At 44.0% G+C, this 14,533-nt stretch overlaps 1 protein-coding gene across 3 annotated transcripts in view; it reads right to left on the minus strand.

Moving 5' to 3' along the window:
* The window catches only part of SKP2 (S-phase kinase associated protein 2), a 29,258-nt gene that overhangs the window by 14,329 nt on the left and 396 nt on the right, over positions 1-14,533 (minus strand). For 2 of the 3 annotated variants that reach the window (XR_008549300.1, XM_037530771.2), the window contains exons 2-6: positions 14,003-14,274; positions 5,661-5,772; positions 3,556-3,699; positions 1,952-2,086; positions 438-536 (exon numbers count right to left, since the gene is read on the minus strand). Coding sequence is in view for 2 of the 3 variants with exons in the window: in XM_037530771.2 (XP_037386668.1) it covers positions 438-536; positions 1,952-2,086; positions 3,556-3,699; positions 5,661-5,772; positions 14,003-14,274 (762 nt within the window). In the remaining variant the exon portion in view is untranslated. The other variant, XM_037530772.2, reaches the window with a different exon arrangement.

A 14,533-nucleotide genomic window follows, 5' to 3' on the forward strand; every position in this document is an offset into this window, starting at 1 on the left:
ACATGTGGCCTTTGAAACTCTTCCCCTGTTTGCTAAATAAGCCCCATTGTTGTTGTTCCCTGAGTCTGAGTGGTCTTGCAATTGTGCATGAGGGTGAAAAACTTAGTGACCTGTCCTCTACTGGGTACAATCTGTTGGGTCCCCATGGCCCCTCCAGAGCACTGTTTCACTAGTGATAAACATATTTCATTTTCCTTATTTTAGTAATTTTAAAAAATAGTGGTCATTTTGCAAAGTAAAGCATCCTTTGCAAACCTAACCAGTTTGGCTCCTGGATTTGGACAGGGTTTAGAGGAAAAAAGGATATTGCATTATCCAAATCAGGAGCTGGTAAAGTTAAAACTAGCTTTCAAAAATCACCCAATTCTGTTCAGATGTGAGGAATAATTGTCTATTTGAAATAACAGCTCTACAATCAAGTCTCAAATCTTTCCCACCTGCAACAGCTGCTCAGCAAAGTCTTCAGGGCAGAATCGGAAAATCCGGAACACCCAGAAAGGTTGAGGCGCACTAAATTTGAATTCTGCGCAAGATGACTGGGAAGAGAGAAAAACGTCAGAATACCATTAGGATACAGCGAGCACCGGAGGAAAGCAGGATAGTGAAGTGGTAAGTCACACAGGCCTTTGAGTTAGAAGTGAGTTCAAACACACATCTCACTATCTGCGTGAAACCAAGCAGGACGCTTTGCTGATCTAGGAAATGGTAAAAGCAGTGCCTCTTGGTAGGGCTGATAACATGAAATGATCTAATTTAAGAAAGAATGGAGTGGTTGGCACAGAGGAGTGCACTAGAAACACTGATCTAGGTACTCTTGAAATTAAAAAAAATAATGAAGCAATGGAATAAACACTTCCATTTTACCCATAATTAGAATTAGATGACAGGCAACCTTCTACAGGGAAAGTCACTGGGTTCTTGCCCTTAAAGACCTCTCCCGCCCGCTGGGGTCCTCGACGCTCCCAACTGCTCATGTTAGAGAACCTTAGTAAGAGCAAGAGTCACAGATCTTGGTTCCTCCCACTAACTGTGTGACCTCAGACAAGTCACTCAGTCTCCCTGTGCCTCGGCTGCCACACAGATAAATAAGGGAATAGTAAGAACTCTTTCGCGGGGTAGTAAGAACTCTTTCGCGGGGTTGCTGTGAGAATTAAATAAGCAATCACCTTTGAAAGAACTGGTATTCGGCCCGCACTAAGTGTTCGACAGATGATAGCTACCGTTATTGTATTTTTCACATCTGGTGTCATCATTTCTCACCTGAATGAACCCAAGGACATCTGACCTAGTCTAGCTTCTTCCATATCAGATTGTCCCCCAGAGGTGCCAAAAGGAATAAAATGTCTAAATTTGAGTTCTGAGATGTTCCTTCCATTCTCAGAACCACTCTTTTCACCATGGAGTCAATAGACTTCTTACCCCACAGCAGAGGTCCACTAAGCTCTGACCCCAACACACCCTGTCACTGAGCCCTGTGACCTAGCTCCCCCCACTGTGACCCAGCTCCCCCCCTAACTGCTGCAGAGCTTCGAGCCACACAGGCAGCTCTAACCAGACACTTCCTTTGCCCAGCACTTGAAGATCTCCTACCTGAATATCTTTAATACTTAGCTTAAAAGTCACTTCCTCTGAGGTGGTTGCCCTCCCCAGCCATAATTAGGCCTCCCTGTGTTGCCACATAGTCACCAATGCAATTAACAAGACAGTGCGCTGTCCTTATGGTCCCACCCAGTGTGAGGCAGGGGCCATGCCTGTCATCCCCGTCTGCCTAGTGTCCAGCATGAGGCACGGAGGCTGCAGGCCTCAGTGAGTCCAGGGAAGTTCTGCATAAGCTGGAAGAAGCATGTGATATGTTCAGAGTCCGCCTGGCTGTGGACAGAAGGGCACCCCATGTACACTCAGGACACATGTGAAAACAGCTGCCTTTGTGACCACTCCTGGCTGCACTCACTTGACAATGGGGTCCGAGAGCTGCAGACCTTCCAGGCTCAGATTCTGGAGCTTGGAGCAGGGAGACAGAATGCCGAGGAGGGCAGACACGTTGATCACTGAGTTGGACAGGTCCATGTGCTGTACACGAAAAGGACTAACACAGAAAGAGGGGCTCACCCATGGAGATCACATCAAATCCAGCCCCCCCCCCCAAATGTGCAGCCAATCACAAACAAAGCCCTCCGGACACAATGCAAGTATCGGCTAAGATCTGGTCATAAAACAAATAGCCGCTATTTCCATCCTCATTCATTTTCAAATTCAAGAGGATTTTTACCAAGTGAAGAGGTTACTGCCAAGGCAGTTCCACTTACAAAGTTAATTAGTGGGCACCTGAGAATGAGCTGGATGAGGCTGATGAGGTGACACCTCGTGAGGGTGACTGGGTCAAGCGCAGGGCATTTACTAAAACAGGGAAGACCTGGTTAAGCAAGGGGCAAAGGTTGGCTGTCTAAACTTAGATATGCTAACACTGGGGTACCTGGAGGAAATTCTGGTGTGGAAGTTTGTAGGTGTTAGAAATAGGAGTTTGAGGAAAAAGAAAAACATTGGATGGCTTCACTTATAGGAAGAATAAAGGGACAGAACAAAGTAAAAAAAAAAAGATAAAACTAGCAGGCAAACTATAGATCTGATGCTTGGGGGGAGGGAAGGAAGAGAAGGGCATAAGGGACTATGGTGACGGTTCACGGGTGATGTGGTGGGAAGAAATTTACGGAGACCACACCTGAGGGGATAAATCAAATATTATATAAATATAAACAACAATGTAAGGAAATAAAAAAGTTCAAATGGAAAAAAAAAAAATAGGAGTTCGATTGAACTAGGCTAGAAACGAGGACTTGAGAGAACTGGCATCATGGAGGTGGAGAGCAGACCCAGCTTGTCCAAGGTCAGTGCCTGGATCGAGAAGGGAGGGTAGCCAGGCACATCCAGCCTGGTGTGAACAGAGTACAGCGCACGTGTGAAAGAGGCCGGTGGGAAGAGAGGGAGGAGAAAAGGACTAGAGCCGGAGATACATTTTGTCCTTAGCTTTGTTGTCCTAGTGCATTTTTCTGTTCTGTATCAGTTTCCTCAAGTATGAGGCACAAAATCACATTGCAGAATTACCAGTTACAGGGAAATATTTTTCTACAACACAAATGAAGAGGGCCTACTTCTAAGGTTGCAATTTGTCCAGGATAAGATCAGAAACTCCAAGTTACAAAATCTGGGTGATGACTCATACTTGATTCTTTATCAGAGGTGGAAAGTAGGGAGGTGGCTGGCGGCCTGGGCTGTCAGTGTTTGCGTGGTCCCTGCCTCATCTGATTCAAGAAACCCTTCTCCAGAGAGCCCGACGAGAGAAGCTAAATGTGCACCTGACTCTGAGAATGCTGCCATAGGCCTGAGTGAAATGGGAATGCTGCTGTTGAGCTGGACCAGTGTCAACACCAGGGCCATGCAGCAAAACATGCAATCAGCATTTCACACCAGTGACCTGTCACAAGGCTGGGTCTCAAAAGAAGTCTTTGATCTGTTCCCCACCTCGAGATTTAGAAATAGGGGATTTCTCTTTTTTACCTGAAATGTTCAACTAATGGTTGGTCCATAAATGATCGTGGGCAGCGGAAGGCGATCACCCCTCGAGACAGCAAGCGACCAGTCACGTCTGGGTGCAGGTTTTTACCTGTGAGGTCTAAGGTCTGCCAGAGAGATTCATCAAACCTGGGAAAGAGGAGGTGCTCTATTGATAAGTGGGTACACTGGACATAGAAGGGTCCTAAACACCAGGATGTGCCTTTAAATTGCCTCGAAGCAAATTCTGTGGGAACCTTTATTTTTGACTCTACAATTAGCTATGATGCTTTTAAGACAGAAATGTATATTTCTGGGTCATATCATGGATAAGCCTCCATCTTCCTGGTTTTACATACTGTCGGTTTAGATAGCCTGATGCTTTCATTAGCAAGGCCATCATCTAGAACCAGAGAGTAAAATTCCAGCATTCAATTCAACTTTATAACTTTAAAAATGATCGTTAAATTTTTTAATTGATTATCAATTAAATTGGTAGAGTTCAAATGGCCTAAGTAATTCCACTAACCATTTTTATTAAGCATGAATAGTGTCCAACCACTATCCTAAATAACAAGTAATATATAGCTACAAGAAGCAAAGCTACACTTCTTTATGATGAGATGTGGCTATTGAGCATCTACTGGAAAAAGAAGTCACGTGCAATTCTGTCTGAGAAAACCCTGTAAGCTTAACAATATATATTTACATGCACATGGTGTATGTGTGAATTGGAACAAATGTGAAAGGAAAAGGGAAAATTATCACTAGATTTGGATAGCGTTTCTAAAGCAAGAAGGAAGCACCAAAAGCACTAAACGGCATACAAAGGAAGTTTTACCACTTGCAGACTAAATCAATTCAAAAAAAAAAAAAAACACAAAATTGAGCATGAGAAGGAATAATTTCAGTGCCTAACTAGAGTCTTATTTTTTTACTACTGCTTGAAATAAGCAGACTGGTGTTTAGGGCTTTGACCTTCCCAGCATAATTCTGCATACAGCTGTCAATGTTATCTGACCTCCATTTATTAAAAAGGCAGAACTGTAATGTCTGGTATCTAAGTGCTTAATAAATATCAGTACTTTTGTGACGACTGAGATGAAAATTAATAGACTGCATGAAAAGGATGTTTGGCAGAAAAAGACGCAAAATGGGGTCTCTTGGGTGAGAATAAGTGAGAACTTGGCCTTGTGTGTAAACCTTGTTGACTCTTCTAAGCAAAGGGCCCATTCCTGTAAGTACTTACACATCTAATTGCCAGCACTCCCCTGGACGGGAGGCAAGAGGCCCCTGCTGGCTCATAATGACAGTCCCAGATCCCTGGAGGGAGAAGAGGTGCCTTTAGCACAAAGCCAAGGGTGGCCTGGGGTTGGGTAGTGATGGGAAAGGGTGAAGATGGAAAAAGTTCAAACTGGAAACCAAATCCTTTTTTTCCTCTGCTGCTTCCAATCCTATGGCCCATTACTGCTTTCCCAGCTCACCGAGACTTTCCAGGTGAAGCTCTCTGTCCACACCTGAAGTATCCCCCCAAACCAACGAAAATACCAGTAACTGTTGGCTGACATATGCTAGATGCTTCCAGGAGTCAGGTGGAGCACCAGCAGCTCTAGTTTGCAACTTCATAACTGCCCTGTGGGTACCATTGCACCCCATTTTATACATGGGGGTGTGAGAATCAGAGCGTTAGGTAACTTGATCAGGTCACAGAGGTAAAGTGGCACAGAGGCTGGGCTCAAATGCCAGAGCTCCGAGTTCTCTCTCCCCATTGCAGACACTGCCTAGCTCACCCCATGTGAGCATGGCTGTGCCCCTAGGCACCCCTAGAACTCCCTTCGCAAATGGAACACCGCATGAGCCAGTGGGGTCAGCATCCAATGGGCATGTGTATGCACCACTGAATACAAGGAAAAGAACTTCCAGAAGTGGCGCAAGGAGACTCCCACCTTTCACTGGAAAATCAAGACACAAGAAATACAAAGATAACCTGGTTTACCTGTGCTGCTGTATTTTTTCTTGGCTTTTAGCTTCACCATACCCAAAGGTATGAAGGAATAACCCTCACACCACTTCCTTCTCCACATATATCCAAGGGGTTTGAGAATACTTACGCTAGGTGATACCACCTCTTACAAACACTGGAGACTTTCAGGAGTTCGGGGAGGCAGAGACAGGAAAAGATTCCCAAAAGCAGTTCATCTGGAAGGGAGTCCCATGAAACACCTTTGAAGGAAAAAAATAAGTGTTTTCCATGACCGTTTTTCATCTCATCAGGTCTAGAGGGTAAGAAGACCTGCAGCACTCATCCAATTACTCATCCTTGCAATTGTTTTTCTGCTTGTCCACTATCTGTGTACCCTGAGGTGAGCACCCCACTTTGTCCATAATAAGAATTGAGAAACCCAAGAATACTTTTCACCACCCTCTCTCCTTCAGCGCCTGCTAGCCAATCTTAGGTGAGGAGACTCTTACTGGTTTAGATCAAATCCCCACCCACCTTGGCATCTACATCAATGTCTGAGATACTGAGGTACTTGTGATCACTAAGGATGCCACCTTTTTGTCTGAGGGGGATTCAGTAGTGGATTTACCAGGTAGCGATCTTCTAGAAAAGACAAATGACCCTTCTTCCCACTTCTTTTAGGTTTACAGAAAGCACGCAGAAATCAATTTACCTGAAGAAGCAATATCAAAAAGGTACTCTCCATCTTTTTTTTTTTTTTAAGATTTATTTACCTATTTATTCAAGCACTGGGTACAGTCAGAAGCGCGGGAGGGTGAGAGGATTCACCAGAGCCAGAGCAGGGAACAGAACAGGCAGACTGAAGAAATACACTGCTGAGGGGAGCAGCGGGCGGCAGGAGAGGTCTGCGCACCATGTGGGACCCTCACCCGGCGGCCAGGGATGGAACCGGTGCTGCAGAGGCTGCAAGTAGCTTCGCAACCCAGCGCTCAACTGCTGTGCCACCGGGGAGGCCCTCTATCCATCTTTTAATATAATATTTGCTAAGCACCCTCAGAGTGCCTGGAATTGCTTTAAGGTTGGGGAAAGAGCAGATAACATACCTTCATGGAGTTCATATTCCAGTGGGAAGAAATGATCACACCCACAAAAAATAAGCCACTTGCATGATATGAAAATTGATTAATGCTATGCAGAAAAAGCAGGTGAGGAGAGGATGAGGGGTCCAGGGCAGGTGATCAAGTCTAAACAGAGAAGTGATTGCTGAGCAAAGAGAGGAAGTCAGCCCTGTGAGGACCTCATGTCCTCTACTTAAATTTGGGATCCACAGGCTCTGATTGAAAGTCATTTATTTGGGAAGTGATTCCAGGAAGCAGGAGAAAGAGTGAAGAGATACGAAAAGAAAGGGAAGCAAATTTGAGTATGTTAATAAGCAATGTCCCATATAGCACCTGTCCCAGACAAGGGATGGTTGCTGGGGTACCTCAACTACTGGTAGTCACTAGTTGGGGGCTCTTGGGAGGGGGGCAGGAATGTTAACTCCCTAGCATGATTGTCCACTGAAAGCCTTCAAACAGAGTCAAAGCGGCATGCAGGAGAAAATCTTTGGCACATGAGGGCATGATGCATTTCACGGGATTGTGTCTGGGGCATCAAAGTGTTTATGGCAATTAGGAAGGAAGAAAAAGGAAATTAGGGAGGCTTGTTGTGAAGTGCAAGATGAAAGAAACAAATGAACAAACTTTCTATTTTGCCCTGTGACCACGCCTCTTTTCCTTCCATCTCTACACTGTTCTGCACTGACACTTTGCTGTTCCTCAAAACAAACATGCCGGGAAGACATAACTCAAAAACACAAGAGCAATATGAGAGATGTCATTTAAATGCTTAGGAGAATTTGGCTCAGCAGTAAATACAGAGGTTTGCAGAGGGCAGTCAAGCCAGGCAAGTAAGCTAAGCAGAGGACCCAAAAGGCTTTGCTTGGCGACTCCCATCTTTGCCTGTTCAACTCCTACTCATCCTTCAGCTCTCAGATTCAATGTCACTTCTTCAGAGCCCTGCAGGGTCACCACCACCGCCCTCACATCCAGATATATGCACTTAGGACAAAACAGGCCTTTGACTAATCTTTGCTAAATGCATATATTGTTTACTCACCCCCTTATGCAAAATGGGAAGGTGCTAATTCTCTATCTATCTTTACCAATTAACTACATGTCCTGTGCTAGGACAGAGTCTGGCAACGACTGTGATAAAAGTGCTCCACTGATAGATCACAAAGGAATGACTGGCACCCGAGAGAAGAATGCTGCCTCTGCCTTTTTGGCTTCTCAAGGCCAGCTTCCTCAATTGTGAAATGACAGGTTGGCCTATGGCTTTGATGTAATAAACATTCCTGGGTGCCTAATTAGTGCACTAGTGCTTGGAGCTGGGTGTGAGGCAAATTTAAACAAATACAAAACAAGACTATTTACCAAAAGCCCTAAAAAGTCTTAGGCATTTTTAATAAAAAATAAATTAGCATATTGGTGCTAATCCTGGCAGCAAGCTTGTGTTGATATTATCCAGTTTATAGATAAGGAAACTTAGTGAGTCAATTAACTTCACCAAGGAGATATCAACTATTAGGGAGAAGAGCCAAGAGGAAAACTTGGGTTGGCTTTTTCCAAACCCTCTGTCCCAAGGTGAAGGTGCAGAGTCACCAGGGGGCACTGCAGGTGGGGAACAGAGGCTGAAAAGGGGGCGGACAGCACCTTCTGGGGAAGCTGAGATGAAGCTAAAGACAAAACCCAGAACAAAGGTAACAGTCTCTGAGGTGGCAGGGGCTCAGGAGAGGATGCAACTACGACAAAAGACACAAGGTCACGCAACTCGTAAGTGGCACAGTAGGAATTCAAACCCAGGTCTGACTCCAAATCACGCTCTCTCCCAAATGTGCTCTAAGAGTCTGTGTTCTCCCAGATGAGTCTTTTTTTTTTTTTAAATAATAAATTTTATTTTTATATTCCCCATACAATTGCAACCCCCCCATTCTGATCCCAATCCCTCCCCTCCCGCCCCCAACCCCCGAAAAGTGTCTCTGGTTCATAGTTTTTTGTTGATTCTCCCAGATGAGTCTTAATGATCTGCAAGTTTAAGAAAGGTGAGAATTAAATGACTTGCTATGCGAAAAGAAGAAAACAACCAGCGTTAGGAGGGAGGAGAGGAAGAAAGGGGGACTAAAAGCTGCCCGAGAGCTATCAGTGGGTTAGCTACCCTATGGAGGGAGCAATGCTCAAGAAAATGCACAGCTTCAGCAGCAGGCATCTGGGTTTCCAGCAACTGACCCCAGGACATGGCTGTTTCTAGGGCCCCTGAGTGGGCAGGTGTGTACTTTCGGGGGATGCCACAGCCTGAGACGGGCTGCTAGCCAAGCAGATGAGGCAGAAGTCTAGCTGCACATAGCCGCTTGCACGGCTGGTATCCAGGCTTGGGATATGCTTAATCTAATTTTACTTGCCATTTTTAATTTTCAAAACATCAACCATCTGTTTCCTGACTCCACTGCTGCCTGCTCTGCTTGCCTACAGTGGGTGGAAAAGTCCAAAGCAGGTCTTTTCTTTCCATTAGCCTTTTTTAACCCCTTTGGGGCTGCACACAGCCTCCTGGATGGAAAGAGAAACTTCAGAGGCCAGAAAGGTAAGATTTGGCCAGATTCATAAACCTACTTGTCATCCCCCGTCAATCACCATGTCCATGTTCGTCACAATCCAAGCCAGCTCTTTCCCCTTCTGTAACCTCATCGCCATCCATCCCTCTTAAACTCCCCTGCTGACGAGTTTTCGATGCATAAGACTTGCAGTCTAGCTAACTCATCTTCTTTGACACATCCTTTTCTTGGATCACCTGCGCTCAGATTAAAATTAAAGCTCCAAAATAATCTTAATCATAAAAAAAAAATTGACTTTTAAATATGCTGCTCTTTAAGCATAGATGAATTCTACCTGAGAAAGAGCAGGCTTTGGTGCCCACAACTGACTGGCACTGGGGTTTTATTTCTTTAAGTGGGGAGGCATTCATCTCATGCTTGCTCTTTGGTAGTTTGCTTTTAGTAATAATCCAAACTCCCATTCTGGGAAACTATAGATTCTGACCCCATTTGTGGGGTCCTCTTCCCACAAATGATTAAGAGAAAACAGCAGGCCAGGCTAGGTCTTGGTGTGCCAGGGGGAGGGGAGTTTGGGTAGGTGGGTAAAACTGAGAAAAGTAAAACAGAAGTAGAGAACCTGACCCCACTGATTTCTGAGACTTGCTCAGTCCTGAAGTATGCAGAGAATAACAAAGAAACCATAGAAACTGGGGTTTGGAGACTAAGGCACAGCCACATATAAGCTGTCTGAGAGCAGGATCTTTGGCAGTTACATTCTTTCCCAGTCTCTAGAGTGGTGATCAGTAAATGTTTGGTGAAAGAATGAATGAAAGGGAGCAAATGGGCAAAGGCGTGTGGTGAGGGTATCCTAAAGGCTCTTAGGGAGCTGACTTTTGAGAGCTGCAGGCTGAGATTCATTGGTGAGTCATGAAATCAATTTAGTTTGATAAACAACTGCTTTGAAAGACTAGAAAAAGAACAGAATAGAAAATCTCATAGTTTCATGAAATCTCAGTTTCAGATATACACCCAGGATAATGTAAAATATGCATCTTAGTGGCAAAATCATACAACAAAATGTTAAAAAAAATGGAGGAAAAACATTTGCCTGCTGGTCGTAAAAAGCAGATTTCGGGGCTGAAGGTAGGACTTGTGGAATCAAAATCTCAGGAATTGTATACTTTAAACAAGTTCCCCTGGGGACATCTCTGTGCTCTACAAAACTATGGAGTTGCCAGTCTGAGAACGACTGTAGGATCTGATTTCAGGCCTTTAACAATCATAGAAGAGCTGATCAACAAATTAGTTCAACGATATTCCCATGGTCACCCCCAGTTTAAAGGGGGGAGTGGAGGCATTTAATGACCGTGACTAAAAAGGCAGTGATGGTCTTTCTGCCCATCACTGAGCTCACCACTGGACCATTTCCTCCCAACTCCTTGCACACTCACCCCTAAGGCCAGTCAGACCTGTAGTGGCGTGAGTTGGCCACAGAGTCTTTATCTTCCAAGGTAAATAGATGAATAAGATTTAGTCGCCAGACGTATGCCAAGCTGGGGGCCTGCAGGGAGACTGCTGAGTAAATAACCAAAAAAACCTCCCAGTCCAGGGCCACTGTGATCAGATAGCTGTGTACAGCAGGCGTGGCCCTCCTTCCCTAATCCTGGCAGAGCTGCTCACCATCTGTCCTGACAACTGCAGGCAAGACTCTTTGGAATGATGGCCTGACTACCCTGGAGCTCAGACTCCTGGAGCCCACCGGGAGTCTCTATACCAGCTGTCCCTCCCCTGAGTTACTGTATCTCCCCCCAAGCTACACTGCATGTAACCCCACACACGTACAAACTCCACCATTAGTGTCCTTCTGCGCTGCTCTCTTGGGTAATAACAAACATTAAAAAGTCACCATTTTTTTCTCTCACTTTGTAAGTATTTTTTAAGTTAATTTTAACAATGTAGACTTGTTGAATGGACAATTTCCAGATGCTACTCAGAGCTTTCACTTTTGCTTAGTGGTGGCTCTCACCTTGGAAGCCCTTCTGCATGTGGAAAGCTTAGGGTCACTTTGGCACAAAGGGGCTCCCTCCCCTGGCCTGAACTTCTCAGCAGCTGCTAGTGTTGGCCGCCATCTTGTTGTGAGTGCCTCTCAATGCACAGTCATCGGTCCTCTCAACTCAACTCGCCTTGCAATTTCCTCAAAGACACCAACTACCCCTGTATTTCTTATCTTACTTCCACTAAACTTTGCTTTAAAAAATAACTTTTTTCTTTACATTTGTGTGTGGATGTGGAAGGAGATACAGCAACTATGTGTCATGCTAGAAGTTATTTTCACTGGAAAAATAAATCCAAATCTGTTCATCTCAGCAGGAAGTATTTTTTACCAGATTTGGTTGGCCAATCACCAAATTGCTAGCGTTGCATTCCAGACACTAAATATAGCAGTGACACTAAATTCTGATGAAAGAAAAAAAAAAGTACACTGAAAGGATCATACTGTCACAGTAAGAACAAAAAGAAAAGTGAAGTAGTCTCCTAAATAGGGGTCAGACATCTTGTTGACCAAATAACTGGGTGGACTTACTGAGTACGGTATGCCAGTCAGCTTTCTAAGAGCTTTTTGTATACTCTTTAATTTATTTAATCGTCACAGTTACCCACCTAGAGGGTTATTACCACTTCACGTAGAAAGTAAAACAGAAAGCTTAAATAACTTCCCAAGGTTGGTAAACAGCAAAATTGGGATTCATAGCCAAATTGTGTGATTTTACTATCAATCCTTCACTGACTTTCTAATTAATCCAACTCTTGATGTAGATTTCCAGACCATAACTTGAAAGTTATTTTTCCTAAAGAAAGGATTAAAAATGAAAAAACAAACAAACAAACAAACAAACAAAAAAACCCCAGATTCTCTTGAAGGAATGCATGCAACCAACCAATCAAAACTACTGCAAAAAGAGTCAGATGGGGAGATTTAGGAATATATTTATTTACCTTGGCCTTGTACGATGTCATCTTTCTTTCATCTGCCTGTTCTTCTGCACTACCACCCACCTAACTTAGGTTAGACTATGATCACTCTTCTACAATTTCTGTATCCTAATTCTGCTGAATGTAATGTCAGAAACCATTTAAATCTGACCACTGTTATCGCCACTCCTACACCTCTTCACAAATCTCTAAGCTTCTATCCTCAACCCCAACACAGTTAATCTCAACACATCAGTGTGTCCTTATTAAAGGTTACATATCACAACTCTCGATAATATCACCTCTAGCATGATTAGCTACTGCTCTCCCCTTTGTTCATTCCACTCATGGAATATAACTTCCTTGTTCTTTGACTGAATATGAAAATGCTTCTGCCCTTAGGTCTTTGTACTGGCGGTTCCCTCTGCTCAGCATTCTCTTTTCTGGATAATCACGGCATAATCCCTTACCTTTAGGTCTTATTTAAAGCTTACTGTCCAAGTGAGGCTTTCTCTCAAATTACTATTTAAAACTGCAACCCATCTTCCCACCCCAAGATTTCCAAACCTTCTTGGCTTGCTGTAGTTTTGTTGTTCGCCATGGCATTTATCATCTTCTAACATACTGCAGATATATTATGCTTATTGCATCTAGTCTTTGGTATAGACACTCCGGATGGTAGCAATGTTTGTATTTTGCTCACTGCTGTAAGCTCCACACCTAGAAAAATGCCTAGCACATAGTCTGTGCTCAAGCAAGTATTTCCCGAATAATGCTTTAAAAATTTTAAATGCATCATTACACACTTCATTACATGCTTGATATGCCATCCAAATAACATCCCTGAAACAATTCAAGTGCAATTTCTGCTCAGAGCACTATGCAGTGACTTGTTTTCTTATCACCATTCTGTGTCCCTTGTCCTTCTCCACCCCTCCTCCCATGCCTTAACCCTCAGTGCCCTCAGGTTGTTTATTATGAATTAATGTTTAAGTGATTAGTGAGAAAAACTGATAATCCCAGGTCAATGCACTATGTTTACCCTGTAGTTCTGAGTGCTGCTGGTTCTGATCTACTCTGGCAGGCACTTATTCACGTATTGGAGAAGCCTGGCAACGGGGAGCTTCTAAGAGGGCAATGATACTATGAGCTCTACATTTTCAGCCAGTCTACTCTAGCTCTGGGTTATGAGGAGATATGAGATATGAGGAGGATAAGGCTGAAATGATGAGTCTATTCCAATAGTTCAAGCAAGAGATAGTAGAGTTTGAGAAATATTTAGGAAACAAGAATGAACAGCTCAGTGACTGGATGTTGGGGGCTGGTGGGAATCTGAGTGGCCATCAGAATTTTGGGTTGTGCAACTTATGAGATAAGAGTAGTAATGGAGACAGAGCATACCAGAAGAATTCCATTTGGGAGTGTATCTGGGCAGGTAAGCCTCTTCCACTTGGCTAAGCATTCACTTTAGTAGTTCTTTGACAAATAACTAGAGTGATTATGAGGACAAAAAAAGCTCAACCAGGGCTAGGCAGCAGAATATAAACAGAATCCCACAGGATCACTGTTAACATTTCCATTTATCAGTGGAAAGGGCACCAGGCTGCCCTTTGAGCAGCTGGAAGTTTCCCTTCCAAGGAAAAAGGCAGGAATGTCTTCTTTTGGGTTAAATTTCACATAGGTTACAAGTCACCTGGGCACCAGAAGATAATACCTACTGAGGTTCCTACAGACTTCAAAGACAAAGAATTGTCCGATTTCTTTGGAAAATAATTTCGTAACTAGGCAATTTTAAAAGGTCCCTATCCTAAAGATCCCTGAACATATCCTCATTTTGCACAACAAAATTCACCCTCTATGTGACCGACATTTTTATCCTCATACATTACCTGGAGAGATCTCTTTATTCAGCTTGGGTCTGCGGACGATCACAAAGTCTTTGTCATTCCCTTTGCTCTTGAGCCGTTTCCGTGGGGGGCTCTGCGAGTGGCTGAGGTTTGAGAGCAGTTCCTGAGGGATGTTCTCACTGTCCACGTCCTCCTTCTCCAGGGCGGAGACGCCCATGCCTGAGAGAAGTTCCGAAGTCTTGCTAGAATCCCATCCCCAGGTGAAACTAGTGGAAACGTTGCTACTTTGGTCTGGAATCTCCTGGAGGTGTTTCCTGCAGAAATGCACAAAACAGTTCTCCTTGCTTTACAAAACACATCCGTAAAAAAATCCCAAAATAGGCCAAAGCAAAACTGCAAGTTATGTATTGTAGAAAGCTTCACAGCAGCCAATTGATTGCATTTTTACGTGCCTGTGACCAGTATGAAAGATAAAAAACAAGTCGGAAAGCTTTTTGATTTACGATCATGCAGGAGGCCTCAAGAATTTCTTGAAGTGGAGGGAACAGACCGGGGGAGGGGGAAGCGATCATA

Source organism: Talpa occidentalis, unplaced genomic scaffold (genome assembly GCF_014898055.3).
Source record: "Talpa occidentalis isolate TD23 unplaced genomic scaffold, MPIMG_talOcc4v2.1 talOcc4.6, whole genome shotgun sequence".
NCBI lineage: Eukaryota > Metazoa > Chordata > Mammalia > Eulipotyphla > Talpidae > Talpa > Talpa occidentalis.